Below are 27,968 nucleotides of genomic sequence, written 5' to 3'. Positions count from 1 at the left end.
TCTCCAGGTGCTTGTGTGTGCAACCGGGATTAGAGTTAATGTAGAGACCAAGGAAATGGCTGCAAAAAGAAGGGAAGAAGTGGGATGAAGGCATAAGGGATGAGGCAACATGTTAAAATGTGGAGAAGCAGTTTGAAGACAACCAGGGGCACCAGTGGGCAGGGAGTCATCGAAAGTGACCATCCGTCAGTGGATCTGTAGGTTGCAGGTGTCTTACGTTAGAAAAATCTATTCCTGTAAATGCCTGGATCTGTACAATTCTTTAAGTTGGAAAAACCCATAACGATTAGAGCTGAATATCATTACTATAGTAATTACAGAGATAATGTGAAGGTTGGTATTTTTAAAAATTAGGTGTTTTTCAAATCTCAAATATTTTAGCATTCTCAAGCCTTTATGTGGTTATAACATTATATTTAATTAACATGTGGGTAAGTTTAAAATCCAGAGTAAGAACATTGTTCATGATTATACTTTAGTTGGATGAAAAGAAAAATTCTTTCATTAACATTGTGCTGTTTCTTTAAATTTGGCTTTATTTTTAATAAACATTAAATAAACATTAAATAAACATTGTTACCTTCATTTGTGAATGTGCTAATCCCATGAGGGTTAAATGAAGACAAATCAAAGTTACTTCCAGTGATCCTCAGTTCCAACACTGTTGTATCCTCTTCAACAGTGGACATGATCCACTGTTCATGTCCATCAGAAGTATTTTTCCAGGCTTATCGGGTTCAAAGCTCTTTATTCCAGGATATTTTAATCCCTTATAGAATAATGGAGAAGAAAACACAGGCACTTTATAAATACTTCAAATGCTGATGGAGGTGGTAGATGGCACATGGGTTCACACTGTCTGGTTCCAGCCACAGGGCCACAGGGGAAGCCTCTTAGTTGGCTTGTGTAACAGGCCCACGGGGTCTCTGGGAGCCACATGCTCCACCAGGTGACCCCACACAACAGGCACAGACCCTTCCATGTGTGTTGAATATCACAGCTATCAAGCTACCAACCCATGACAAAGATAAAAAAAAGAAGAGCAGACCAAAGAGACATTTATGAATGGGCTTCAATAATATAAGCAAGGAACAGGACAGAACATTGGTTATGGTTTTTAAACCATCCCCTAGCAGGTTCATTGGAAGCATCTCAGAGACGAGGTTTAGGGGAAGTCTAGTAAGCAAAGGGAACAACTCCTTTCTTAGCCTGAAGGTAGAAGAACGACACATATCTATTTGTTTTACATATCTGGGTCCCATATAAGATTTTGCTGGAAATATATATTCTGTTCCTTTACAAAAGAGCTTGTAAGATACTTCTGCTGAGGATGACTAATCTTCCATCTTCATAGGAGAAAACTGGATTGAATGAACTACAACAGGAAGCAAAGGGTTTTCAATGGCTGGATGACTTGTATACTGTATCCTATCAACTCTGTTTTCCTAGATTAGGTTGTTGACTTCTTTTGTTTTGAGCTATATCGCCTACCACAATGATCTATACGCAGGAGAGGTTCAACAACATGATGGCTTTTCTCTTCAAAGTTTGGAAATTGTGGAATAAAATATCAACGATTTTAAATTAAAAGGCTTATTCTGAAAAGTATAAAAAAAAGATAAAAATCTAAATGACGTGTGAGGGGATATATATACACACACGTACACACATATATACACTCAATTCAGCAAATATTTGAGTATACCACTTAAGGGCTTCAAGGAATAGAGAGATGAATGGGAAGCCATTCTTGAACTCACTGAACTCACAAATTGCCACAATGGAAGACAGGGGAATATAAGAGTTCACTGTACACACAGGAATACAAATATGCATAAAACATATACTATCAAAATCATAACATCAGTATGAATGCATATACGGTTTGTTTTTTGAACCATATCACTGCTCATTTTATTTGAAGATGGGCATTGGTATAAAAAAGGCTGAAACAAAAGACAAGCTGCCAGTCCTAGAAAATGATTCAGAGCACAGTAAGTGAAAGGAAACACTTACGGAGCTAATGGAAGCCAGTCCATTACGAAGTATCTCCAAGTCTTCAGAGCCAGTTTCTGTCAGAAAAGAGAATAGACAGCACAGATTATTTCCTACTGTTGCAGGAAGCTAAGGGTCCTTTTCTTTATCACTCCTAACTTGAAAATAGGGCTACATATTTAGCTCTTCTTTGATAGGTTTATTTATTTATTCCAGTTGACTAATGTGATTATTAAAAATTAAAAGCGATTCATATATTGAAATAAAGTATATTTAAAATGTACACTTAATATATTTGTTTTAAATTGATGGACTAGAACTTTTTCCTTAGAGCCCAAAACCTCTTAAAGTACATGGAAATTCACTAAATGTACAAAAGGTACAGTAATTTGAAAATAGCCTGCTGCTTTTTAAAGACATAAACTCCCAATATATGTTGATACTTAATAATTCCAAACCAAATAAACTCTTTGAAAACCCTATTGGATATATAAACAAATTCCAAATGCTTTGGTTAAAATGGGGATACATTTCATATGCCAAATATGCATTTCTATTAATATAAACATCAATAAAATATCACCAAATTAGTTATGCTTTAAGTACATGTAAATTTTTTGGATTTCAATCAATCTCGAGACATATGGGATTTCTGATTTGGTATTAATAATTTTAGTGGAGGTGTTTGTTTTTCAAATATCCAGTGATATTTAATATCAATATCATGTTTGTTTTCTAGAAAAAAAGATTACACTATAAGATATCTGACCAAGCTTACTGATGCTAACTGCATTGAGTCATGTGGTCTAGCCTTTCCAACCTCAGTCAACTGAGATAAATAATTCTAAAAAATCCTCAAAACATAACAAAAGCAGATCGGGACTGACATATACACACTACTATATATAAAACAGATAACAAATAAGAACCTGCTGTACAGCACAGGGAACTCTACTCAATACTCTGTAATGACTTATATGGGAAAAGAATCTCAAAAAAAAAAAAGTGGACATATGTATATGTATAACTGATTCACTTTGCTGTACACCTGAAACTAACACAACATTGTAAATTGACTATACTCCAATAAAAATTAAAAAAAATAATAACAAAAGCATGAATGTCAAACAAGTTGTTCTCAAATAACAAAGCTGGTTGGTTGAAGCCAGATGGGGACTTGAGTCCTCCAACACTCCTGTTGGTTGCCTACCAGCTGCTATTCCCTGGCCCTTTTATCTTTGCTGAAGGGTCAGTCTTCCACAAAGGAGGCCCATAATTACCTTCCCAGCTTCTTTTGCAGCTAGGGCACCAGCCTGTTTTCTAGCTCTGATTAATGAGATCTAAGGGAAAATCTGCTGAGAGCTTCTGGGAAAAATTTTCCTCCCAGATATTAAAAGAGAGATGCATTAGGAGAAGCCCTGTGGTAACTGCATAGGTGTGTGAGGTCTTTTAAAATTTTTATCCTTTACTCATTGCTTTTCATTCCTCTTTTGTCCCTCCTCTGCCATCTGCTCAGGTTATATTACCATAAAATCAAACACTGTCTGACTATTGTTTTTGCTAAACGGACCAAACAAAAACAAATGATCAAAAAACAGTCAAAAACATTGACAGCAGGTTGGTAAAATCAAAAGTCAAGTAATTTGGTATTCATAACTAACTACTGACTTAATAATACTCTCCTGGTTCATAGTTTTATTTTTGAACAAAATTTAACAAGTATATTAATCAAATAACTCGCAAGATAATACTTCAAGTTCAAGCGACATACTTCCTCCTCTCAAATACTTATCTATTCCTTTTCCTAATTTACAGTTAGAAAGTTCTACCAATTTTACTCTTGGGAAGCATTCTTTCTTGTTCTGGGAGAGAAAAAAAGGAATCAACTACGCATAAAACTGTCCAGAAATTATAATTAAGTTGCAAAGATAAGTAGCCAATAAAGTTCTCCTTAACTGTACTTTTTGCCTGGGTTTCAACCCCAGGGTTAGTGGTCCCTGAAACCTGAGCAATTCTACCAGACCAGACCTAAGCAAGACACATGGGTCCCTGGGCACAACATTCAGTATTTATTTAGCAGAGGTGGGTAGATACACAAAGGAGATACATAGTGTCCTCTTGAGGACTCTGTGCCCTTTGGCAGAACAGGAACTATTTCATCAGCTGTGTCAGGAGTCCTAAGTGGAAATTTGGGTTAAATAGCAACAGGGTTCCAATTTATTCCATTGATGTTTTAGGGCTGCTGACAGATGGGCCTCCTGCCCATCTGCCCAGTGTGGCCCCAAAGCCTGGACTGGACATCTGCTTTCGGGTGTGTTACTTGAAAAATGGAGGTGTGCTTAAAGGATTTATAACTTCAGAAAATCATACCCAAGGCCAACATATAAAAAGGCATTGCACATACACACACCCAAAAGTGACTTACTAAATCTGAGTGCATAAACATTGTGGGGAACATTTGAGTGAAGGACAAAGCAAAAAAGAACAGATGTGAGAAGGAAGTACCAGCAGGCTGCCTGCGCAGCACAGAGCTATTGACGTAGCATTTGAAAGAAATGGACCACAACATTAGCACAGCCAAGAGATCTAAACAATAAATACTTTTTGAGAACTAATGATACAATATAGTCAGAGTGAGCAGCAACAATTATCCAACAATCCCTAGAAATCTTATTTGACTAAAGATAGACAGGCAGAGAAAGTTTTCACTTTGCCTTACTGATAATTTAGTCTCATAGAAGGAGGAAGATGGGCTAAGGGTGACTGGACACTTTGCATAAAATTCCTAACAATATGGTATAAAATAATAGGAATTTGGAGGTGACTGATTATTTCATCTTTTCATTCAGATAAAAATGTAGCATGCTCCTACTATCATGCTACTGGCTATCAATTCTACCCTCTACGAGGGTCTGAGCTAAGAGGCTAGCAGTGGGGTCTAGTAATCAGCTTTGTTAAAGCACCGCAGTTCACCTTGAGGCACACAGTAGAGAACCTGGGCGCTAGAGATCCAGAGGTGAATGGATAGATGAGGAAGGCCTGGCCTGCAAGGAGAGGGTCGGTCCCTGAATGATGGACACAAACTTAGAAAGCAGACTTCAAAGGAAACTTGGGATGTGCCCCCATGACCTGAGAAACAAAAAGATATTTCACCAATGGAAATCTGACGTTATAATAAAAAAAGTTTGCAATAAAGAAATAAAAGGGAAAGTTTAGAGCAGTGCCTCACCGACTTTTCAGACTAAGACCCACGTTAGGAAAAGCATTTTACATGGTAGAAACACACATCACACACACACACACACACACACACACACACCCCTGAAACAAAGTTCACAATATGATACTCACCCTAATACATTTAATAAATTCTTAACTTTTCTATTCAATTCTATTTCATTTATTTAAAGATGCTGGTCATACCAATAACAAATATTGGTGAAGATGTGTATACACACACACACACACACACACACACACAATGGAATATTACTCAGCCATAAAAAATAATGAAATTTGACATTTTCAACAACATGGATGGATCTGGACAGTATTATGCTTAGTGAAATAAGTCAGGCATAGAAAGACAAATACTGTATGTTATCACTTATATGTGGGATCTAAGAAATAAACAAATGAATGAAAATAACAAAAGAGAAACAGACTCACAGATATAGAGAACAAACTAGTGGTTACCAATGGGAAGAGGGAAGTGGGGAGGGGCAATATAAGGGTAGGAGATTAAGAAGTACAAACTACTATGAATAAGATAAATAAGCTACAAGGATATATTGTACAGCACAGAGAATATAGCCAATATTTTATAATAATTATAAATGGAGTATAATCTATAAAAATACTGAATCACTATGTTGTACACCTGAAACTAATATAATATTGTGAGTCAACTAGTTGTGAGTCAACTATACTTCAATTTTAAACATAATAAAAACAAACAAACAAATAAATAGGTAAGTGTTGATCATAATTTACTAAATTGATTTTGTGATCCACCATTTTGAAAAACACTGGTCTACAGAAAACTCCGTGAATATACACAGAGTGCCCCAAGGAACTCAAAGGACAGGTACAAGATGTTAAGAGTGGAGGTCATAATCAAGGACATTACCAAGAGTGACACAGAAGAAGAGTCAGTGACGTGAGTGGGTCAAGACTTGGGAAAAATGCCAAGGATAGCCAAATTAGCTTTTTTAGAGTCAAAATCACACAGGAAGAAGAGGTATGCAGCCTGGCTTGCAAGGTTCATTAAATGTGATGTGTTCACAGAGGGCAGAGAAAAGCAGAACTGATCAGTCTGTATTCTAACTTAGGCTTCTCTCTCATGGAAGTTGATCTCTAACCTGGGAAAGGCAGAATAATCACAGTTAAAGGGAGCCCACAGTAGGTAAGGAGGCATTAAGTGAGCACTCAGTTGCTTTGAGTTCAAATCTGTGGCCAAAAGAAGTCAAATCTCAACAGACTAATCATTACTAGTACAGTTCAGGTACTGTAATTACTCTGCTTTAATCCTCAAATCTCTCCCTAAGGTATTGTTTTCCCTATTTTACAGATGACTAAGATTAAGTGGCTTTTCAAGGCTACAAAATTAGGAAGTGGCTGAGCTGGGATTAGAACTGAAGTATGAATGCAAAGATCACATTTTGTCCTCTGCCCAGCAAAATTTACCGGTTATCACCACTTCCAAAAAGCTGAAGGAAGTGCCAGAAGACAATTCAGCTTGCGTTACTATAATCCAGCTCATATTTTTCTATTTTATTTTCAATTATCAGGAAATATCTTGTCAAGGGCTTGATTAAGTCCAAATGTTCCAGGTCTAAAGGATAAAGTTCAATGTTTGAGATGTGTCACTGATTTATAAGCTGCTGAACTCTGGCCAGAAATCACATACTCCCTGCTATGAATTATTCTTTGCAAATACATGCCAGCTCCTTACAAAAGAAAGCAAGGATCTTTAGCTATGCATTAAGAAATCCATTCTGGAACTTTCCTTGGGGCCATATGCATCCTCGCCCAGTCTACCTTCTGCCACTGCACACCCCTCATTATTCAATATTCCTTATTGGGTCCTACTATCCTTAAAAGGATGAAATTTGGATTTGAAATCAGGTGCCATGACACCAAGGACCCTTTTCTCTACATCACTTTCTCATGCAAGTTTTCCCTCCACCTAGTCCTTCCTGCTAATCCACCTGGAAGATTCCTACTCATGACGTCTGTAGCTCCTACTGATATGATACTCTGTGACAGGATTAGTAACTCCTTCATTTATCCTCATGAACCTTCACGTATACATCTACAGAGTCTCTTACCATATTGTTTTACAGGAATCAGTTTGTGGTCTCATTGCTCACAGTAAACTCTGAAATCTGTGAGTGAATACTGCATCCTATTCACCCCTGTGACTTCCCACATGAATACAGCACTCGAGGAAAAAAGAAGGTACTTGGTAGATGTCTGCTGAATTGTTTTGTGGAATTAGTAGGCTAGTGCATCAGATGGAGATGATGTTGGTTGCATTGATAGAGGAGGGCCAGTGAGTTATTCGTCCTTAGCTTATGGTCTCAGTGAGGTATTACCACAATATATATTCAAGTACCACTCATTAAGTAGATCATTCATAGGTAGATTTCTTTTAATAGATCTTTAGTGGAGTGTAATTGCTTCATGATACTGTGTTAGTTTCTGTTGCACAACAAAGCGAATCAGCCATGTGCATATACATGTCCCCATATCCCCTCCCTCTAGAGCCTCCCTCCCATCCTCCCAATCCCACCCCTCCAGGTCATCGCAAAGCACGGAGCTGATCTCCCTGTGCTAGGCCGCTGCTTCCCACCAGCCAACTATTTTACATTTGGTAGAGTGTATATGTCGATGCTACTCTCACTTCGCCCCAGCTTCCCCCTCCCACCCTATGTCAAGTCCATTCTCTATGTCTACCTCTTTATTCCTGCCCTGCAACTAGGCTCATCAGTACCATTTTTTTTTTTTTTAGATTCCATATATATGTGTTAGCATATGGTATTTGTTTTTCTCTTTCTGACTTACTTCACTCTGTATGACAGACTCTAGGTCCATCCACCTCACTACAAATAACTCAATTTCGTTTCTTCTTATGGCTGAGTAATATTCCATTGTACATATGTGCCACATCTTCTTTATCCATTCATCTGTCGATGGACATTTAGATTGGTTCCATGTCCTGGCTACTGTAAATAGAGCTGCAATGAACATTGTGGTACATGACTCTTTTTGAATTATGGTTTTCTCAGGGTATATGCCCAGTAGTGGGATTGCTGGGTCATATGGTAATTCTATTTTTAGTTTTTTAAGGAACTTACATACTGTTTTCCATAGTGGCTGTATCAATTTACATTGACACCAACAGTGCAGGAGGGTTCCCTTTTCTCCACACCCTCTCCAGCATTTGTTGTTTCTAGATTTCTTGATGATGCCCATTCTAACTGGCATGAGGTATCCCTCACTGTAGTTTTGATTTGCATTTCTCTAATAATTAGTGATGTTGAGCATCTTTTCATGTGCCTCTTGGCCATCTGTATGTCTTCCTTGGTGAAATGTCTCTTTAGGTCTTCCACCCATTTTTTAACTGGATTTTATGTTTTTCTGATATTGAGCTCCATAAGCTGTTTGTATATTTTGGAGATTAATCCTTTGTCTGTTTCATTTGCAAATATTTTCTCCCATTCTGAGGGTTGTCTTTTCGTCTTGTTTATGGTTTCCTTTGTTGTGCAAAAGCTTTTAACTTTAATTAAGTCCCATTTGTTTATTTTTGTTTTTATTTCCGTTACTCTAGGAGGTGGGTCAAAAAAAGATCTTGCAGTGGTTTATGTCCAAGAGTGTTTTTCCTATGTTTTCTCTAAGAGTTTTATTGTGTCTGGCCTTACATTTAAGTCTTTAATCCATTTGAAGTTTATTTTTGTGTATGGTGTTAGGGAGTGTTCTAATTTAATTCTTTTACAAGTAGCTGTCCAGTTTTCCCAGCACTACTTATTGAAGAGGCTGTCTTTTCTCCATTGCATGTTCTTGCCTCCTTTGTCATAAATTAGGTACCCATATGTGCGTGGGTTTATCTCTGGGCATTCTATCCTGTACCATTGATCTATTTTTCTGTTTTTGTGCCAGTATCATACTGTCTTGATTACTTAGCTTGGTGGTATAGTTTGAAGTCAGGGAGCCTGATTCCTCCAGCTCCATTTATCTTTCTCAAGATTGCTTTGGCTCTTTGAGGTCTTTTGTGTTTCCATATGAATTGTAAAATTTTTTGTTCTAATTCTGTGAAGAATGCTATTGGTAGTTTGATAGGGATTACACTGAATCTGTAGATTGCTTTGTGTAGTATAGTCATTTTCACAATATTGATTCTTCCAATCCAAGAACATGGTCTATTTCTCCATCTGTTTATGTCATCCTTGATTTCTTTCATCAGTGTTTTATAGTTTTCTGAGTACAAGTCTTTTGCCTCCTTAGGCAGGTTTATTCCTAGGTATTTTATTCTTTTTGTTGCAGTGGTAAATGGGAGTGTTTCCTTAATTCCTCTTTCTGATTTTTTGTTGTTGGTGTATAGGAATGCCAGAGATTTCTGTGCATTCATTTTGTATCCTGCAACCTTCATAGGTAGATTTTTGAAGTAGCATATGGCAATAATAAAAGCTAACATTTACAGAGTATCTTTCATGTGCCAGATTTTATATATATCCTACTGTGATATGTATTATGAGCCCATAATATTTAGGTGGAGAAACAGGCTCAGAATGGTAAAGTTGAGACAGGCTGGGACCTGGGAGCTGGGACCCTTTGCTACAATGCTTGCACTTGGACAAACATCTCCTCAAGTAACAGAATACAGACTATAAGGGACTAAAAATAACTACGTGCATGTGCAGTTGGGACAAATTATGGACAATATGATACAAAAAGACCAAAGACCCAACTGCCATTCATGAGGTGTCTGGAACAAAAACAGGGTACTGCACATGATCCCTGCACACAGCTCCACCGAGGGGGTGGGCAAGCCACCTAAGCTGCCCCTCTGGCCCAGCTGCTGGATCTGCCCCTACCCACACCCCATTTAAAGGACCAGATTGCCCTCCCTCAGGGAGCGAGCAAGGGAACCCGTTATTTGTTGTCGCTCCCTGTGCTGCAGCACAGGTCCCCAAAAAGCCTTGCCTAAATTTCTCTTCTGACCTGTTATCAATTTCTGTTGATTAAGAAGTCCAAGAATCCGGGTCAGTGACAAAGTGACTTGAAAGTTGCAGAACTGAGATGCAACCCAGGTCTGTTGGAATTGCCCCACTGCCCTCTTCCCACTAGAGCGTGCTTCCCCCTAGAGTGGGCATGGGGGTGGCAGAAATATTAATGCTAGCTTTGCTGTTTCCTTCTAATGAAGGGTCTCACGCATTACAGTGGGCAATTTAGGAATGAGGAAGTTGTCCCAGAGACGCGGGGCTGCAACATTCCACACTACAGGGGGCGCTGTTTATATCGTAGTCCTCGGCATTTCCTGGACTTGCGCAGTGCACACCGCGCGCGGCCATAGCAGCCAACTACAAAGAAGCGCAGGGAAGGCTGCTGATCCAGGGGAGCTCCCGTCTTTCTTTGCTCTGTGCTGCTATCACCTCAGAAGCATCCGGGAACCCCTCAAGACACATCTAGTATTCTTCCACAGGTTCCTTCCAGCCCCAGGACTATATAACTTCTTGTGAACCTGCCCCACTCGCATACACCGCGTCTCTGAGGAAAAAAAGATGTATCGCCTCTGCGGATTCACCTCAACCCTGCTGCCGGTCTCAGGACATAATCTCTTCCCTTCACTCCTTTGGGCAGATGAATGATTTTCTCTGAGATTCAGAGGTCTTATCTCTCAAATGGGGATAAAGGTAATTTACTGACCCTCCAGGAGCTCTTGATCTGGTTCTCAGATGCGTGACGCAGGATTTGAACGTCCTTTTGAAACCACGCACCTCAGATAGCACCTCAGATCCAGTCACACCTCATGTGGAACTCGAACACAGACGAGCCTCGTGTGGGGCTGGAATCCACAATCTCTGGCTTAAGAGGGGACTCGAACCCACAGTCTTCTGACTGCAACCGCACACCTAGCCTCAGGACTTAACGAAGCTCAGGTTCTTTTTTTTTTTTTTTTTTGCGGTACGCGGGCCTCTCACTGTCGCGGCCTCTCCCATTGCGGAGCACAGGCTCCGGACGCGCAGGCTCAGCGGCCATGGCTCACGGGCCCAGCCGCTCCGCGGCATGTGGGATCTTCCCGGACCGGGGCACGAACCCGTGTCCCCTGAATAAGCAGGCGGACTCTTAACCACTGGGCCACCAGGGAAGCCCTGGGAAGCCCTCAGGTTCTTTATGTCTCGGCGCAGAAGGACTTCAGCGAGAGGCAAAGTGACAGGTAAGAAGTAGATTTATTAACAGACTTTGTAAAGAGGTTGCAGGAAAATGGGGCATGAGAGGAGGGTCATGACCCACGTCTCGGGCCGCCAAGTGAGGGTCCTTGGCTCTGGGCAGGAAGGAATTCAAGAGCGAGCCAGAGTAAAGGGAAAGCAGAGATACACACTGCAGAGACAGAACTTGGGCGTCTCAGAAGGAGAGCAGCTCTGGGAGAAATACACTCCACAGACAGAGTGCCAGCCGGCTCAGAAGGCAAGAGGCCCGGGGTACAGAAGTGGTTAGTTTTTATGGGCTGGGTAATTTCATAGACTAACAAGTGGGAGGATTATTCCAGCTATTTCGAGAAAGGGGAGAGGATTTCCGGGCATTGGGTCACCGCCCACTTTTTGGCCTTCTGTGGTCGGCCGGGGAAGTGTCATGGCGCCTGTGGGTGTGTCGTTTGGCATATGGTAATGTATTACAATGAGCGCATAAGGAGGCTCAAGTTCTACTGCAAGTCGAATCTTCTGCCATCTCGGGCCTAATCTGTTCTAAGCAGTTTTTGTTGTGTCCTCAACGGCTATGTCATTCTTTCAAGGGCTATGCCCGCCCCCTCCCCTCCTGTCTCACTTTAGAGACATGCATACACATCCCCTGAGGAGCTTGTGAAATAATGCTGATTCTGATTCAATAGTGTGGGCTGGGGCCCGAGATTCTGCAAGTCCTGGGAACTCCAGATGATCATGCATCTGGTCCACAGTCCTTTTGAGTAGTGAGGCTTTAGAGCTTTTTGAACAGTGAGTGCAATTTCCCTTCCTCCCCTATCTGGGCTGCTCGAAGGCTCTGCAACCATCCTCCATCTTCATAACCACCCATCCTCCCAGCTGCACATTGCTCCTATTCCTGCTCCTACTTCTGCCGTGGCTGTTCTAGCCTTCTTTTTTATTCAAAAACCAGAGGTCCGCCCCACTTCCACTTTCCTTTTCCCTTCTCAGTCATCTGATTACAGCCAGAAGTTCAAGGACTGAGGCTCCCTCCCCACTTGCTGGGTCCAGGTGCTGAAAGTAAAACAGTAAGTTCTTACTTCAGACTAGACCAGGTCATCCCACTGCAGCAACCCCACGGCAAAGCAGCTCCAGCAGGCACCCCATCCACAAAAAGAAACCACAGGCAAGGCCAACAGCGAGACTCACAGAGACTGATATTATGTTCAGCTATGACCATAGTGTGTGTTGGTCCCTTCAGACAAATCAGAATCAGGGTTGGGGCCCAGAAACCAAGGCCAAGGTCCATCTGCTGCCCAAGGCCAGGCCTCAACTTTTTCAGTTGACATTTAAGTCTTGGTGCAAATCAATGGTGTAGAATAGTCTGTCTCAAACTGTATCCCAGAGCGTTATATAGGATGTTTATAGATGGTACCAAAAAAGGGAGTGAAGGATGTGGGCAAATAAGTCTGTGAAATGACAAAGCAAAGTCATTTTATGTTTGTTTGTTTTGTTACTGAAGGACTTTTCAAAGCTTTCAACATGCCAGAATACATTGTCAATCTCTAGGAAAAGGCTACAGTAGACAACACTTAGCAAATTTATTTATCCAAGGAGCGTATTTTTTATGGAGCATGTCTTGTGACTTGTGTTCCAAGGAACAAACTTGGGGAAATATTAATGTTGGATCAAATAAGCTAAGACTTCATGTTGATAGAGAAACTTTTTAGGATGGTAGTAAAGCTATACTTTTACACAAAAGCATATACAAAAGGCCTACAGTCTCCACCCTTAGAGTAAATTAAGGAAGGTAAACCAGAAAGATAGACCCTCACTCCTTGCTGGCAGATCTGTAATCCTTTAGAAGATTACAGATCTGCCAGGAAGCAGTGAGGGCCTATCTTCAAATTGTGTGGGGCAATTTGAAGAGTGTGGGCAGAACAAACCCAGGGATAGATGTAAATGGAGAATCAAAAGGAGAAAGGCTAGAAGGGGCGTCAGCTATTTACATCTCATTTATTTTCATAATGGGTAATACCAGGGTAATACCGCACAAATATATAGATAGATAGATAAAATGTATTTATATACATATAAATGTAATACATACTATATATATGCTCCTTTGGCAACAAATAGTACCATGATTAATGAAAATCCACAAACCGTAATTTTTACATGAGTAAAAACCCCAAATCACTGTTTCTTACTTTTTTCTAACAGTTTGTGATTCCAAAAATAACCAACAATTAGAAGAAAAGAAAAGCCCAATAGTTACAAAAACCTATTCTGAATGTATGTTTCTAATCATTCCATAGGGTCATACGATTTTTTTCTAAAAATCCAAAATGTTCAATTTGATTTTTAGTGATGTTGTACTTCACAACATAAATAATGAGGTTTTATTGATTAAGTCTTAGGGATTAGGATGATCTTTAGACTTTAGACTTTGAACCCCTATTTAAAAAGTTACTAGGACTTCCCTGGTGGCGCGGTGGTTAAGAATCCGCCTACCAATGCAGGGGACACGGGTTCGAGCCCTGGTGCGGGAAGATCCCACATGCCGCGGAGCAACTAAGCCCCGTGCGCCACAACTACTGAGCCTGCGCTCCAGAGCCCACGAGACACAATTACTGAGCCCACGTGCTGCAAGTACTGAAGCCTGCGCGCCTACAGCCCGTGCTCCGCAACAAGAGAAGCCACTGCAATGAGAAGCCCGCGCACCGCAAAAAAGAGTAGCCCCCGCTCGCAGCAACTAGAGAAAGCCCGCGCGCAGCAACAAAGACCCAACGCAGCCAAAACAAAAAAAAGTTACTAACAATCGGTAACTAACAAGTTACCGATACATTCTTAGAAACCTTTTGCCCTTGTATAGTACTTAAAGCTTTATAAAATACTTTAAGGGAAGCAGGGCACTAACATTTATCGAATACTTACTATATCCCAGGCATATTGTTAAGTGCTTCCTATATGAGGCTTACTGAAGCAGCTGTTAGCAATGTAAAGTGATTTGCCCAAGATCCCACAATGGAAGGGACACAACAAGAGCCCAGGACATCAAATGCCAGTGCCAGGGTCTCTCCCCTGACGCCGCACGCATCCCCCACTGGAGCGGGTAGGCCATCACGGCGCCCACTCCTTCCCACCTATCCGCTCCACACGCGAGTTTTCTGTCTTTTCCAAGCTGGGAAGGTTTGTGCCACGGCCGGGCAGCCAAGGCAGGAGCTCCTTCCCTAAATTTACACAATATCAGGGCCTCCCTCCAATCTGGTTATCTATTTTGAAGCAAAGTTCAGAAGTGAATCTGTAGCCAAGATACACCGCCTTCATGAAAAATTAATTTGTGTGTGCCAACAGCTGGGCCACTCACACCGACGACAACTCTCCTTAACCTCTCTCCCAGGCTATGAGCAAGGGTACGTTTTCAGGTGGCCGGGGAAATTTGGATATCGATGCAATCGCTGTGGGATGTACGTCCAGCGCTCGCCTGCATATCTTCTAAGAGCCCGGAACCTGCTTGGGAGTGGCAGGAGCCTCCAGGGCCTGGCTAGGGGGTGGGACGGACAAGAAGGCGGGTGGGCCGCAGCCCTCGGCACAACTTAACTTACAGATAAGAAGAGCGGTGGTCCCTGAAGAGTGCCAGCCCCAGTCCCGAGGGTGAGCACCGTCAGCTTTGCCATGGCCTGGGACAGTCGACGGAAAGATGCACGGACGGGAGACGGACGGGACACCCCCGTCAGCCCGCAGCCTCGGGCCGCCCAGGGATTGGCTCCACCCCTCCCCGCGGCGCAGCTCACGCGGCCCGCCCCTTACGCCGACGGCCTGAGCTGGGCCCAGCGCCTGCGGCACGGAGCTGCACGCTCCTGGCGCTTTAAAGGGAGGAGACCGAGAACTAGCTGCCTAGACCGGGCAAAAAGGGGAGAACTAGCAGGCTGGAGGAAATGGAGAGCTGTGGGAAAGGAGAGCCAGGCTTTTAGGAGCGCTCACTTTGTGTTAACAAGGTCCTCATTTTTTTTTTTTTTTTTTTTTTTTTTTTGTGGTACGCGGGCCTCTCACTGTTGTGGCCTCTCCCGTTGCGGAGCACAGGCTCCGGACGCGCAGGCTCAGCGGCCATGGCTCACGGGCCCAGCCGCTCCACGGCATGTGGGGTCTTCCCGGACCGGGGCACGAACCCGTGTCCCCTGCATCGGCAGGCGGACTCTCAACCACTGCGCCACCAGGGAGGCCCAAGGTCCTCATCTTTGTGTCTCAGGTTCAGTAACTTGATCACCCACCGTGACTCAGCCAGAAAAGGTACAGAAGGAAGGGAGGGCTGTGATTGGAACCCCTAAGATATAATTTTATTCTCACCTGTCTACCACCGTGTGTCACCTTCAGACATCTGGGTATCTCGTTCCACACCACTCCTGACTTTACAGCTCATCAAGTACATCTCCAGTGTTCATTCATTCCAGGCACTTGGCTGACATTTATTGAGTCCCTCCTATGTGCCAGAAATCAGTAAAATATATCACTCTTGCATATGCAGTGCTGTGGATAATGCGAATATGCACTATGGATATACACATATTCTACGGGGAAGAATAAAGCGGGGAAGGGTATAGGGCATATTGGAGGTACCATTAAGAAAGGGGAGTCAGGGGAGGCGTCACTGATAAGGAGACTTCTGAGCAAAGCAGGGTAGAAGGTGCTTCTGTACACCCGTCTCTGCCTTCTCTCCTGTTACCATGAATGAAGTGTTTCCTGTTCACAAAAGGCCGGCTCTTCTCTTGGCTCTGGGTCCCTTTTTTTCTTTCCTTCTCAAGGATTTTGGTCCCAGTTACAACTTCTCTCTACTACAACATCCACCTCTTCTTTTTTTTCTGGAATATTGCCATTAGATACCAGCATGCTTTAGGGTCACTCAGTTTTCTGGGGCAAATACTCTTTGATCCCACATTCTAACTACCTACTGCTCTCTTTCTCTGCTCCTGTAAAAAAATTAAATCTCTTTGAAAGACATGTCAACAGTTGCTGCATCCATTTTACCACCTCTTGTAACAGATTAGTGATGGAAACAAATTCTTTGACACTCTTCCTATTGAAAAGTGGGGCACAAGATCCCTCCCCTGAAGTTGGTGCTGTCTCTATGAATGCCTGCTGAGCCCTGCCCAAATTCTTTTCTCATTTATAAGCATAAGAAAATGATTGGGGCTTCCCTGGTGGTGCAAGTGGTTGAGAGTCCTCCTGCCTATGCAGGGGACACGGGTTCGTGCCCCGGTCTGGGAAGACCCCACATGCCATGGAGCAGCTGGGCCCGTGAGCCATGGCCGCTGAGCCTGCGCGTCCGGAGCCTGTGCTCCGCAACGGGAGAGGCCACAACAGTGAGAGGCCCGCGTACTGCAAAAAAAAAAAAAAGAAAAAGAAAAAGAAAATGATTGTTTGGTTCAGTAACTAATTTTAGCATAAGAAAATGATTGTTTGGTTCAGTAACTAATTTTAGGGAATATCTTTAATCTCTCATTCTCCACTTAACCATTCTAATATAGCTTGTGTTCCTTTGACTCAGCTGCAGAATTGGCTCTTATTAAACCACTCATAACATCCGTGTTACCCAATCCAGTGGTTACTTCTCTGCCCTAATCATACTTAACTTGTAACCACATTGGGCACAGATCACCACTTCCTTCTTTTTAAATACTTTCTTGGATTCATGATTCCACCCTCTTCCAGTCTTTCTCCTACTTTCTTGGTCTTCTTTGCAGGGTCCTCCTGTCACTGACCTCAAAATGATGAAGCCCTAGGACTAGTTCTGAGGTATCTCCTCTTTCTGCATTCTCCCTCAAGGTGATCCCATCAATTCCAGTGGATTTACATACCATCAGTATGCTGGTGTTTCCAAAATGTACACACCTAGCTCAAGCCGCTTACTGTGACTCTAACAGATCATCTTCTCTCTGTCTAGCTAAAAGTAGCACATGCCACCTCCAGCAACCTTTTGATATTATCACATTTTTTTCATCACTTACTGTTTCTAAAGTCAACTTGTTAATTTATTTATACTCTATTGTTGCCTAATGGAACGGAAGCTCCTTGAGGTCAGGGTTTTTGTCTTTTCCCCACCATGACCCCAGGGCATAGAAAAGAGGCTGGCAAAAAGTGGTCCCTTATTAGACATTTAATGACTGGTTGGCTGGTGAGCACTCACTTTGTGCTCACTAACTGGCTGCCTGGTTGACACTCCCACTGGGGTGTCTAATAGTCTCTTCAAAATGTCTCCAAAGCAGAATTATTGATTCCCTCACACCAACATGTTATATCCTCCAAGCCCTCCACACTTCAATAAATGGCACCACTACCATGCAGTTGCTCAAACCCCAAACCTAAACATTTCTGTTCATCCATCCCTTTCTCTCACACCTTGCACCAAACTTATCAGTCATAGGCTCTACTTCTATATTAATTGTCTACTGCTACACAACAAAGTACATAAAAATCTAGCAGTCAAAAATGAGAGACATTTATTATCTCATAGTTTCTATGGGTCAAGAATCTGCATGACATAGCTGACTTTGGCTTGAGGTCTCTCATGAACTGACAGCCAGAGTTGCCATGATGATAAATTTCATGTGTCAACTTGACTGGGCTAAGGGATGCCCAGATAGCTGGTAAAACATTATTCTTGGGTGTGTCTGTGACAGTGATTCCAGAAGAGATTAGCATTTGAATCAGTAGATGTGATCAACCCTCATCAATGTGGGCGGGCATCATCCAGACTGTTGAGGGCCTGAGCAGAATGACAAGGTAGAGAAAGGATGACTTCTCTCTCTCTTTACTTGAGCTGGGCCATCCATCTTCTCCCATCCTTGGATATCGAAGCTTCTAGTTCTCAGGCTTTCAGACTCTGGGACTTATACCAGTGGCCCCCCACTTCTGAGGCCTTCAGACTAGACTGAATTATTCCACTGGCTTTCCTGGTTCTCCAGCTTGCAGGTAGCATACCATGGCATATATCAACCTCTATAATCCTGTCAGCCAATTCCCATAAGAAATCTCCTCTTATATCTATCTATCTATCTATCTACTATCAGTTCTGTTTCTCTGGAGAACCCTGACTAATAAAACTGTAGTCTCATCTGAAGGTTCCACTGGGTTAGGATGGAGGAGGTGAGATCATCTTCCAAGATCACTCACATAGTTCTTGGCAGGCTGCAGTCCCGTGCTTCATTGACCTCTCCACAGAGCTGCAGCATAATAAGGTAGCTGGCCTTCCCCAGGATAAGCAATCTCACAGAGCAAGAGAGTACGCCTCCCAGATGGAAGCTACAATCTGTTCATAACCCAACTACAGAAGTGACATCCTTTAATGTCAGACCTATTCTCTTTGCTAGAAGCCAACAACTAACTCCAGCCCACATTTAGGGGAGAGGAACTAAGCTCCACCTCTTGAGGGGAGGCATATCAAAGAATATGTGGACATATCTTTAAAACCACCACAACTTCCAAATCAATCTTGACTCAGCCCACTTCTCCCCATTTCCACTGCCATCACTCTGATGCAGGCTACCATTGTCTGTAGGCTCAAACAACCTCTTCACTCTTCTCACTGTAACCTTCTAATCCATTCTCCTCACTGCAGGTAATTTTTAAAAAATGTAAATCAGATCATATCATTCCCCTGCCTCAAGTCCTCCCTATCACGGCTTCTCATTTTACTTTCTCATCATAGCCTAAAAGGCCCCACAAGATCTGGCCCTGTGCCTGTCATCTGACCTGATTTCTTATCATTCACTCATGAGTGTTCCAGCAACATTAGCCTTCTTATCGATCTGTAAACATGTCAAATTTATTGCACCTCATCATTCTTGCCTTTGCTTTTCTTCGGCTAGAATACCCCCCGCCCTACTCCCTTACCTGCTCCCTGACTGCTCCTTGAGATTCTCTTTCTTGTCATTCAGGTCTTGGCTGAAATGTCACTTCTCCTGAGAGGGCTTTTCCAATGCTACCGTCTATAGTAGGCCCCCCTTGCATCCTCTGCCCACCACCAGTCACAAAGGCCCCAGAGCTGATATGAAATGGTCGGCACCAGTACAGTTACTGGTTGTTAGAATAGTGATATCTTTCTGTACTGGTTGGTAAATACTTCTTCAAACCCCCCCCCAGGGGATCCCCCACAATGCTGACCATTTCCCTTCTTTGGGAAACCACCTCCCCCTCACACACACACACACACACACACACATATTACCATGATCCAGCCACTAAGGGGTTACTGCTTGGCACAGTAGAGTCTCCAGGACTCTTCTTCCACAGAGTGCCCTGCTGAATTTGAGGGACTGAGAATGTGTGATACCAGGTGGTAAGGACTTTGGCTATCACCCCTCCCTTCACAGCACCCTTCACCGTAAGAAACCATCTTGTTTATCTGTTTGCTTACTTGTATGCAGCCTGCTTCCCTTTGTTAGCACTTAAACTTGAGGAGAGCCCGGGTCTTGACTAATTTGTCCTCTATTTTCTCTTCAACTCCTAAAACATAAAAAAATTTCTGGCACATAGTAAGTACTCACAAATTTGGAGAAGGAATGAAAGAAGGAATGGATGGCAAGGGATGGGGATAAAGGAGGCAGGAAGAGCACAGACTGAAGGGTGGGTTGGAGACTAGACAAGAGATGCCACTTCCTCCTCTTCTGACCCAGTTGATTTATTAACTTACTAATTCATTCATTGTATCAATTATACAGTATATGAATATCCTTTCCAATTTGTTTGTTCTACTCTCTGAGACCATAGAGCAGTGATTCTTAACTTTTTTTGAAGGGACTCAACCAACTTTGAAAATGATGAAGGCAGTAAAGGCTCTCCTTGGATTCACACATCCACAAAACACATTTGATTTCAGTAGTTTCACAGGTCCACCCCTGAAGCCCATGATGACCAGGGCCAGACATTAAGAATGCTTGTCTAAAGGAAAAGCTAAAACTCTTGAGTAATTAATGATATCCAATGGGCTATCAATTACTTTGAAATGACCTACTCTCTGTGGAACTCTTGCTATGGGCCTCTGCACCTACCCTTTTGTCTGAGACACTTTTTCCCATAGCCTCTCTATTCCTCATTGTTGATATGACCACATCCTACTTGCTCTTTAAGGCATCAGTTTGGAACTTACTTCAGCTAGTCTTTCTTGACCCCTAATCGTTAAATACCCTTCTCATACACACCATGCTTCTTCTTTATTGTTCTTACCACTCTGTATTACTAGTACCTTATTACTTTTCTGCTTTTTTCACTAGACTATAAACCTGTATAACAATGCCTTCGTTGCTATAGCTTGATGCCTGGTACAGCACTGAACACAGGTTAGATGCTTAATATACATTGTTGAATAAATGAATGAATGAATGTTTGACAACCATTACCGGAACCTCTGGAATACTTTAATATGCCATAATTTATTTACTTTAAAATGATATAATTATTTTATATTTATTATTTTATGTACCCCTAGAAAAGAAGAAAAACTATCAACTAATGTGGAACAGAATTCTTAACAGCTATCAATTATACAATAATTTCCTATTTTGGAGTTGTTAAAATGTGTAAAAAAGATTATAATTGAGTCCATGAAATATGAAAATTTAAAATGAAGGGGAAGCTTTGGAGGCTTTTAACCTAGAACTTCTTTTTATCACCAGCAATTTATAATCTAAGATTTTTTAAAGTTCTATAATAAACTCAGATATCACCCTGACTTTTATAATTCATTTCCCTTCCTCTTTCATGCTAAATATTTGCACACGTTAAAATGTTAGTTCTTAAATATATTTGGTAAAAAGCACACCTACTAATTCTTTTATCTTCTCACACAAACCTGAATTCACTGAATATTCAGTAAAAACTGTCAATGCATTGGCAGAGAGCCGGAGCCAAATCTGCAATGTTTAACTCTGTGTGGGCACAAAGGGTTGATTTGGTGGCTGCACTTGATTCTTCCTCTAGAGGTTGCTGAACCTCGTTGGCAGTAACTGCAATGTTCTCAAGTGTCTACAAGTATGAAATTCCAATGTCCTAAGAACTCCAATAACACCATTCTGCCTGAGGCAGCTCTAGTAAAAATAGAAAAAACAAAACAAAACAAAACAAAGCCAAAAAATCAACCCCCAAAAAACACCAGACTTGAATACTGGATTCATGGTCACTTTCTGAAATTCTATAGTAGCAGAAATAACATCTGTAAAATGAAGATAATTCCTGTGGGTTTACTGTATGAAATAAATGGAGAAAATCTGTGAAATTGCTGTGCAGATGTAAAACAATTGCAGTGAAAACAATAAAGTTCTATCCAAGTGTAGAAAAAAAGTTTAAAAAGTGCTTTCATCTACATAACATCCTGGTAAGAGAGATAGGGCCAATGTTATTATCACTATTTTATGCAAAGTCATATGGTTAAGAAGTGTAGGAGCCCCAGATATGTATGTCCAGCTTTGGTGATCCTAAATTTATGTGCACCTAAAACAGAACCTCGAAGTATATAAAGCAAAAGCTAACACTACTATACCACTTCACGTCAGTTGTCTAAGCATGCATTTCAAAAACTGAAAAACCTGAAGTCAAAGGATAGAAACAATATAGGTAAGACCAGCAATTAGGGAAACAGAAAACAAACTTAAAGAGAGGATATCCATTGTGTAGAATGTTACTCAGTCATAATAATGAATGAAGTCCTGATATATGCTACAACATGGCTGCACCTTGAAAATATTATGCTAAGTGAAAGAAGCCCCCCACAAAAGGCCGCACATTGTGATTCCATTTATATGAAATAGCCAGAATAGGCAAATGCACAGAGATAGAAAGCAGCTTAGAAGTTACTAGGAGCTGGGGAAAGAGGGTAATGGGGAGTAACAGCTTAATGGACATGGGTTTCCTTTTGGAGTAATGAAAATATTCTGGCACTAAACAGTAGTGATGGTTGCACAATATTGTGAATGTATTAAATGCCACTGGACTGTATACTTCTGCTTAAAATGGTGAAATTTATGTTATGTGAATTTTACCACACAAAAAAATTAGAGAAGATAAAATATTAAAAAAATGATAATTGAAAATACTACTAAAATTTATAAATCTTTAGAAGAGAATATTACCACAGATCCTAAAGATATTTTTAAAAAATAAAAGTGTACTCTGAACTACTTTATTCCAATAAATTTGAAAATTTAGATGAAAAGGATGAAATCCTAAACTTATAAAAAATACACAAGAAGAAACAGAAAATCTCAATATTTGTATATTTATTAAAGAAATTGAATCCATTATTTAAAATCTTCAGTCCTAGATAGCTTCATGAGTGAATTCTTCCAAACGTTTAAGAAAGAAAAGCTACTAATTATTATTATTATTTTTTTTTTTGCGGTACGCGGGCCTCTCACTGTTGCGGCCTCTCCCGTTGCGGAGCACAGGCTCCGGACGCGCAGGCTCCACGGCCATGGCTCACGGGCCCAGCCGCTCCGCGGCATGTGGGATCTTCCCGGACCGGTGTACTAACCCGTGTCCCCTGCATTGGCAGGCGGACTCTCAACCACTGCGCCACCAGGGAAGCCCAAAAGACACTAATTTTTAAACAAACTCTTCCAGAGAATAGAAAAACTTTCTCAACTCTTTACCAAACCAACACAACCATGACACTAAAACCTGACAAGTTAGTTACAAGAAAGGAAAATCAAAATTACAGCCCAGTATTTATTATGAACATGGACATTAATATCTTGGGCCCAGCCGCTCCGCGGCACGTGGGATCTTCCCGGACCGGGGCACGAAACCGTGTCCCCTGCATCGGCAGGCGGACTCTCAACCACTGCGCCACCAGGGAAGCCCGGGACATTAATATCTTAAAGTATTAGCCAATTGAATTCACAATATATAAAGAGATATTATGACCACGTGAGGTATATACCCAGCATGCAAGTTTGGTTTAAAGCTTTAAATCAATCATATAATTAACAGAATAAAGGATAAAAAATGATCATCTTAATAGATGCAGGAAATATTTTTAAAAATTCATACTCATTTATGATTTGAAAAAAAACCCTTAGTAAATCAGAAGTAGAATGAAAATTTCTTAATCAGATAAAGAATAGCTACTAAAGAGGAAAAGCTACAGCAAACATCATACTTGATGAGAACTTGAAAGCTTTCCCTGGTGATTAAGAAAGAGATAAGGATACTCACTATTATCAGTCATTCTCTATTAAACTACAGGTAAGAAAAAGAAATAAAAGGTAACAAGATTTAAAAGAAAATCCAGAACATTATTCACAGACAACATGATTGGCATGGATAATCTAAAAGACTTTACAAATAAACAATTAAAATTAATAGGTGAATTTACGAAGGTAGCTAGATGCAGGGTCAGTATACAGAATCGTTTATTTTTTTATGGTAACAAATCATTAGGAAATGAAAATTTAAAAAGATACTATCTACAATAACATCAAAATTGCCAAATTCTTAGGATCTAATAAAAGATGTACAAAATCTCTACATAGAAAACTAAAATTTTCCTGACAGCAATTAAAGATCTAAATGGATATATATATCAACTTCAGTTGCTGAGAGACTCAAAATTTAATGGTGTCCATTATCCCCAAAAATGTGGAGTAAAATTAGCCATAAAAATTTTTGAGGAAGAACAAGTTTGGAGGATCTGATTGCCAAAAATCAAGATTTATTATAAATCTATTGTAATTAAAACAATGTAATATTGTTTCATCAATTGACAAATAATCTAGTGGAACAGAATATAATCTGGATATAACTCACACATATATGGTCACCTCATTTATAACAAAGTGCCACTGCAATGCTGTGGGGAAAGGATTTTCTTTTTCAATAAATGATGATGTATCAACTGGATATGCATATGGCCACAAATGAATCTTGATTCCTACCCACAGGATACCCCAAAATACATTCCAGGTGGATGACAAATTGAAATATGGAAAATAAAACAATAAATCTTTTATAAGAAAACAAAGAAGCATATTTCATAACCTTAGGGTATGTAAGATTTTTTAAACAAGATATACATAGCCACATCCATAAAAGAAAATACTGATAAACTGGATTTCATTAAAACTGAAAATTTTTGTTCATCAGAAGACACAACTGAGAAAGCGAAAAGTTCACCAAAAAGTGGAAGAATATGTTTTTAATACAAGTATCCACAACGTACTTATACCTACAAGTCAATAAGAAAAATAATGTCAGCCCAAATTTTTAAATGGGCAAAAATTTGAACATTCGCTGCACAAAAGAAAACTCCAAATGACCAAGAAGCATATGAGGATTGCATCTGAGGATTGCAAATAAAAATCACAATGAGATGTTCCTACACACTCAGCAGAATAATTAAAACTAAAAAAAAAAAAAGAAAAACTGACACCATTAACTCTTGGAAAGAAAGTGGAGCAACAAGAACTCTCCAGCATTATTAGAGGGAGGGTATGTTGGTATGGTCACTTTGCAAAACTGCACATATGTTTGTGTGGAACTAAACGTATGTGCTGGACATGCGTGTATCCTACTACTCAGTAATTCTGATTCTGCATATATGCCCAACAAAAATGTTTATATATGTGCATTAAAATACATTGTATAAGAAGGTTCACTGCACCTTCTTATTTTTAATTTTTAAAAAATCTGAATGCAACATAGTGTTCATCAATAGTAGAATGGATAAATAAATTGTGGGATGAAATACTATACACAACAAATGAAAAAGAATTAACTACTGCAACATGCTACAACAGAGGCTTACAACAATGGTTTATTTATTGCTTATGCTACGTGTCCATTGCAAGTTGTCTGCAGCTCTGCTTCTTATCATCACCAATCCAGGATCAAGTCTAGCAGAGCAGACAGTATGTAAGACATTACCAATTTGGGGGCAAAGAGAAAAGAGACACATACTAGCTCTTAATATTTCTACCTGGAAAAAGTGACATATGTTACTTTACCGATGTTTCATTGACCAAAATAAGCCATATGGCCACTCTTAAGTGCAATAGCACAGAGATGTATCACCAGCCCACTAAGAGTAGCATACCAAGAAAAGAACAAGGATATTTGGGCCAACAGTTATACAACCTACTGTAGAGGTTGAGAAAGTGAGTATCTAGCTTTTCTCTTGGGCTAATGGGAATCATGGTGAAGGTCAGTGCCTGGTTCCCTAGAAGCAGAGGATTTCAGAAGCACATGATTTACTGAGAGAGTGCTCATCAGGAAAAATTCTGGAAAGGAGTGAGGGTAGCAAGATAAAGAAAAGGAAAGGATAAAAATATTTAAACCTATTAATGGTAGGGCACATCTGACCTTACTGTTTCCATTAATTATATATGGGGTGTGTGTATATGTGTGTGTGTGAATGTGTGTGTTTGTGTGACTTTTAGCACATGATTAATTTGAACACCAGTGGGCTTCTCTAGAACCCATTCATAATCTACTTTCCAAAGATCTTGAATTTACATTCTACCCACAGGCAGCCTTCAGATTCACCACAGAAGCCACTATGTTTTTCTGTAGTGAAAATTGCTAACAGTCCACAGAATGCTCCATCAGTACTTCATTTAGGTTTTACTTCTTAATGGAATCAGTGACATTTTAAAGGTTTATGTGATATACCAGTTAGCTGTTAGAGACCACAGGGCTCCTCTAGTGGGCAAAGTCTGGAGCTTTGAACACAATGAACACAATTTTGTGCTAAGTATTCATTTCACCATTTCCCAAAGTCACCCCTGATGGACCAAGCTTTTTCTGCTCTGTCTGTTGTAGAGAGTATCAAATTGTGTGTTAAAAGTTTCCATTACATTCTCTGTTCCTACTTAAGCATGTTCCTCTTGGATTTTTTCAATTGAGTGACTTGCCCTGTACTGTGCTAATTATGGTCTTTTACATCTCCAGTAAATTGCTTTCTGAACAACCTCATTGCATGGGAAAAATGAGTTTTGGCAAAAAGTAAGTGATTTGTTTTCTTTCTATAGACAATTTCCTGCGGTATTGTGACAAACAATATGAACACAAGTACATCAATAATACTGTGTGTGCACCTAGGTCTTCTGTGATGGTGTGGTGGAGGCACTAACTCAGCACCATCCACCACTTTTCCAGCACCCACTGGGTGCAGTGTTTTAAAATCCTGGCTACATAATAGATCATGTAGGGAGATTTTATAGAATACCAGTTCCTGAACTTCACCTGGGGTGTGGGCGGGTTTTTGGGGGGGTCAGATACCACTTTTCTAATACACCTTCCTACCCTGAAGAGGTGGAAAATAGAACCTAAACTTCCACAACTCTTGAAGCCACAGTACAGGAGGTGATTTTGTGTCTCAAATCAGAAGTGCTTGAGCAAGAGTAAATTTGAAACCTTGAAAAAAGAGGCAGTATAGCAAGCATCTGCTCTGCTAGTTTGGCTGCAGACATGACTCTGGATCCTACAGTTCTTATGATTCCTTGAGCTCTGGGTCTTATTTATTGTGGCCAAAATTATCTACACTCCTACCTATGATGCACGAGTTTCCCTGTATTCTTAACTCCCCATCCACACTTGACAATATTGAGCCTTTTAATTTTGCTGGCCTAATAGGTATAAAGTAATTTAAGAGTGCTGTTTTAATTGGCACTTCTCTGATAACTAAAGATTCTGAGCTTTTCATGTGCTTTATTTTTTTCCCTTCTTCTGCAAATTGCCTCTTCACGCTATTTGCCTGTTATTCCTTGGGGTTACTGTCTCCACTTTGTTATTCTCAAGAGTTCCTAATATATTCTATTTATTAATATTTTGTCAGTTTAACATTGCAAATAATTCTCATTCTGATATTCATCTATTATCTTTGTCAGTGGTGTCCTGCACTGAATGGAAATCCTTAACTTCGATGATTCATTCAATCAACTTTCTTGTTTTAGGGTTTATATTTTTGAAACTTTGTTTCAGAAGTCCTTCCCTATCCTTAGGTCATAAAGATACTCTCCTATGTTGTCTCCTATTAACTCTAAAGGTTATAGAGTTGCTCCTTGGTTGGTAGTTACCTAGTGATGTCAGGTAGGACATAATTTTATGTCCTTCCATAGTGCGAGTCGGTTCTCCCACTTCCATTTCCTAAACAAACATCCTTACCCTATTAATTGATGCTGCTAATTTTATCTTATTTGAATTCCCCAGACAGAAATACGTTTCTGAGATCTCTGTTCTATTCCATTGGTCTATTTGGTTTTTTCTCGCACAAATACTAAACTGTTTTTATGATTAGGTCTATCCCTACCCTTCATTTTTATTTTCTGAAGTTGTTCTTAGCTTTTCCATATGCATGAAAAATCTATTGTGAGATACATTGTATATACCTGAGTATATAAAAAAAAATACACACTTATAATTATAAAGAAATATCAATGCAAACCACCATCCAAGTCAGGAAACGTAACAGTGCTAGTACTCCAGAAGCTTCCCCATGTATCTTACCCTGACCACAAACAACCTCCGCCTTCCCTAGAGGAAACCACTACCCTAACTTTTGTGATAACCATCATCTTCCTC

General features: G+C 40.6%; 1 protein-coding gene across 1 annotated transcript in view; it reads right to left on the bottom strand.

Moving 5' to 3' along the window:
• Window positions 1-10,568, bottom strand: part of LOC309810268 (serum paraoxonase/arylesterase 1-like) — a gene marked incomplete at its 5' end in the record, with an annotated part of 29,426 nt that extends 18,858 nt beyond the window's left edge. Inside the window, 4 exon segments of the mRNA XM_082632229.1 lie at window positions 581-695; window positions 698-769; window positions 2,017-2,072; window positions 10,496-10,568. Coding sequence (XP_082488355.1) covers window positions 581-695; window positions 698-769; window positions 2,017-2,072; window positions 10,496-10,568 — 316 coding nt within the window.
• Window positions 10,569-27,968: the final 17,400 nt, after the last annotated feature.

Source organism: Mesoplodon mirus (genome assembly GCF_964341445.2).
Source record: "Mesoplodon mirus genome assembly, chromosome: 9".
NCBI lineage: Eukaryota > Metazoa > Chordata > Mammalia > Artiodactyla > Ziphiidae > Mesoplodon > Mesoplodon mirus.
This window is presented reverse-complemented; position numbering and strand designations above follow the sequence as displayed.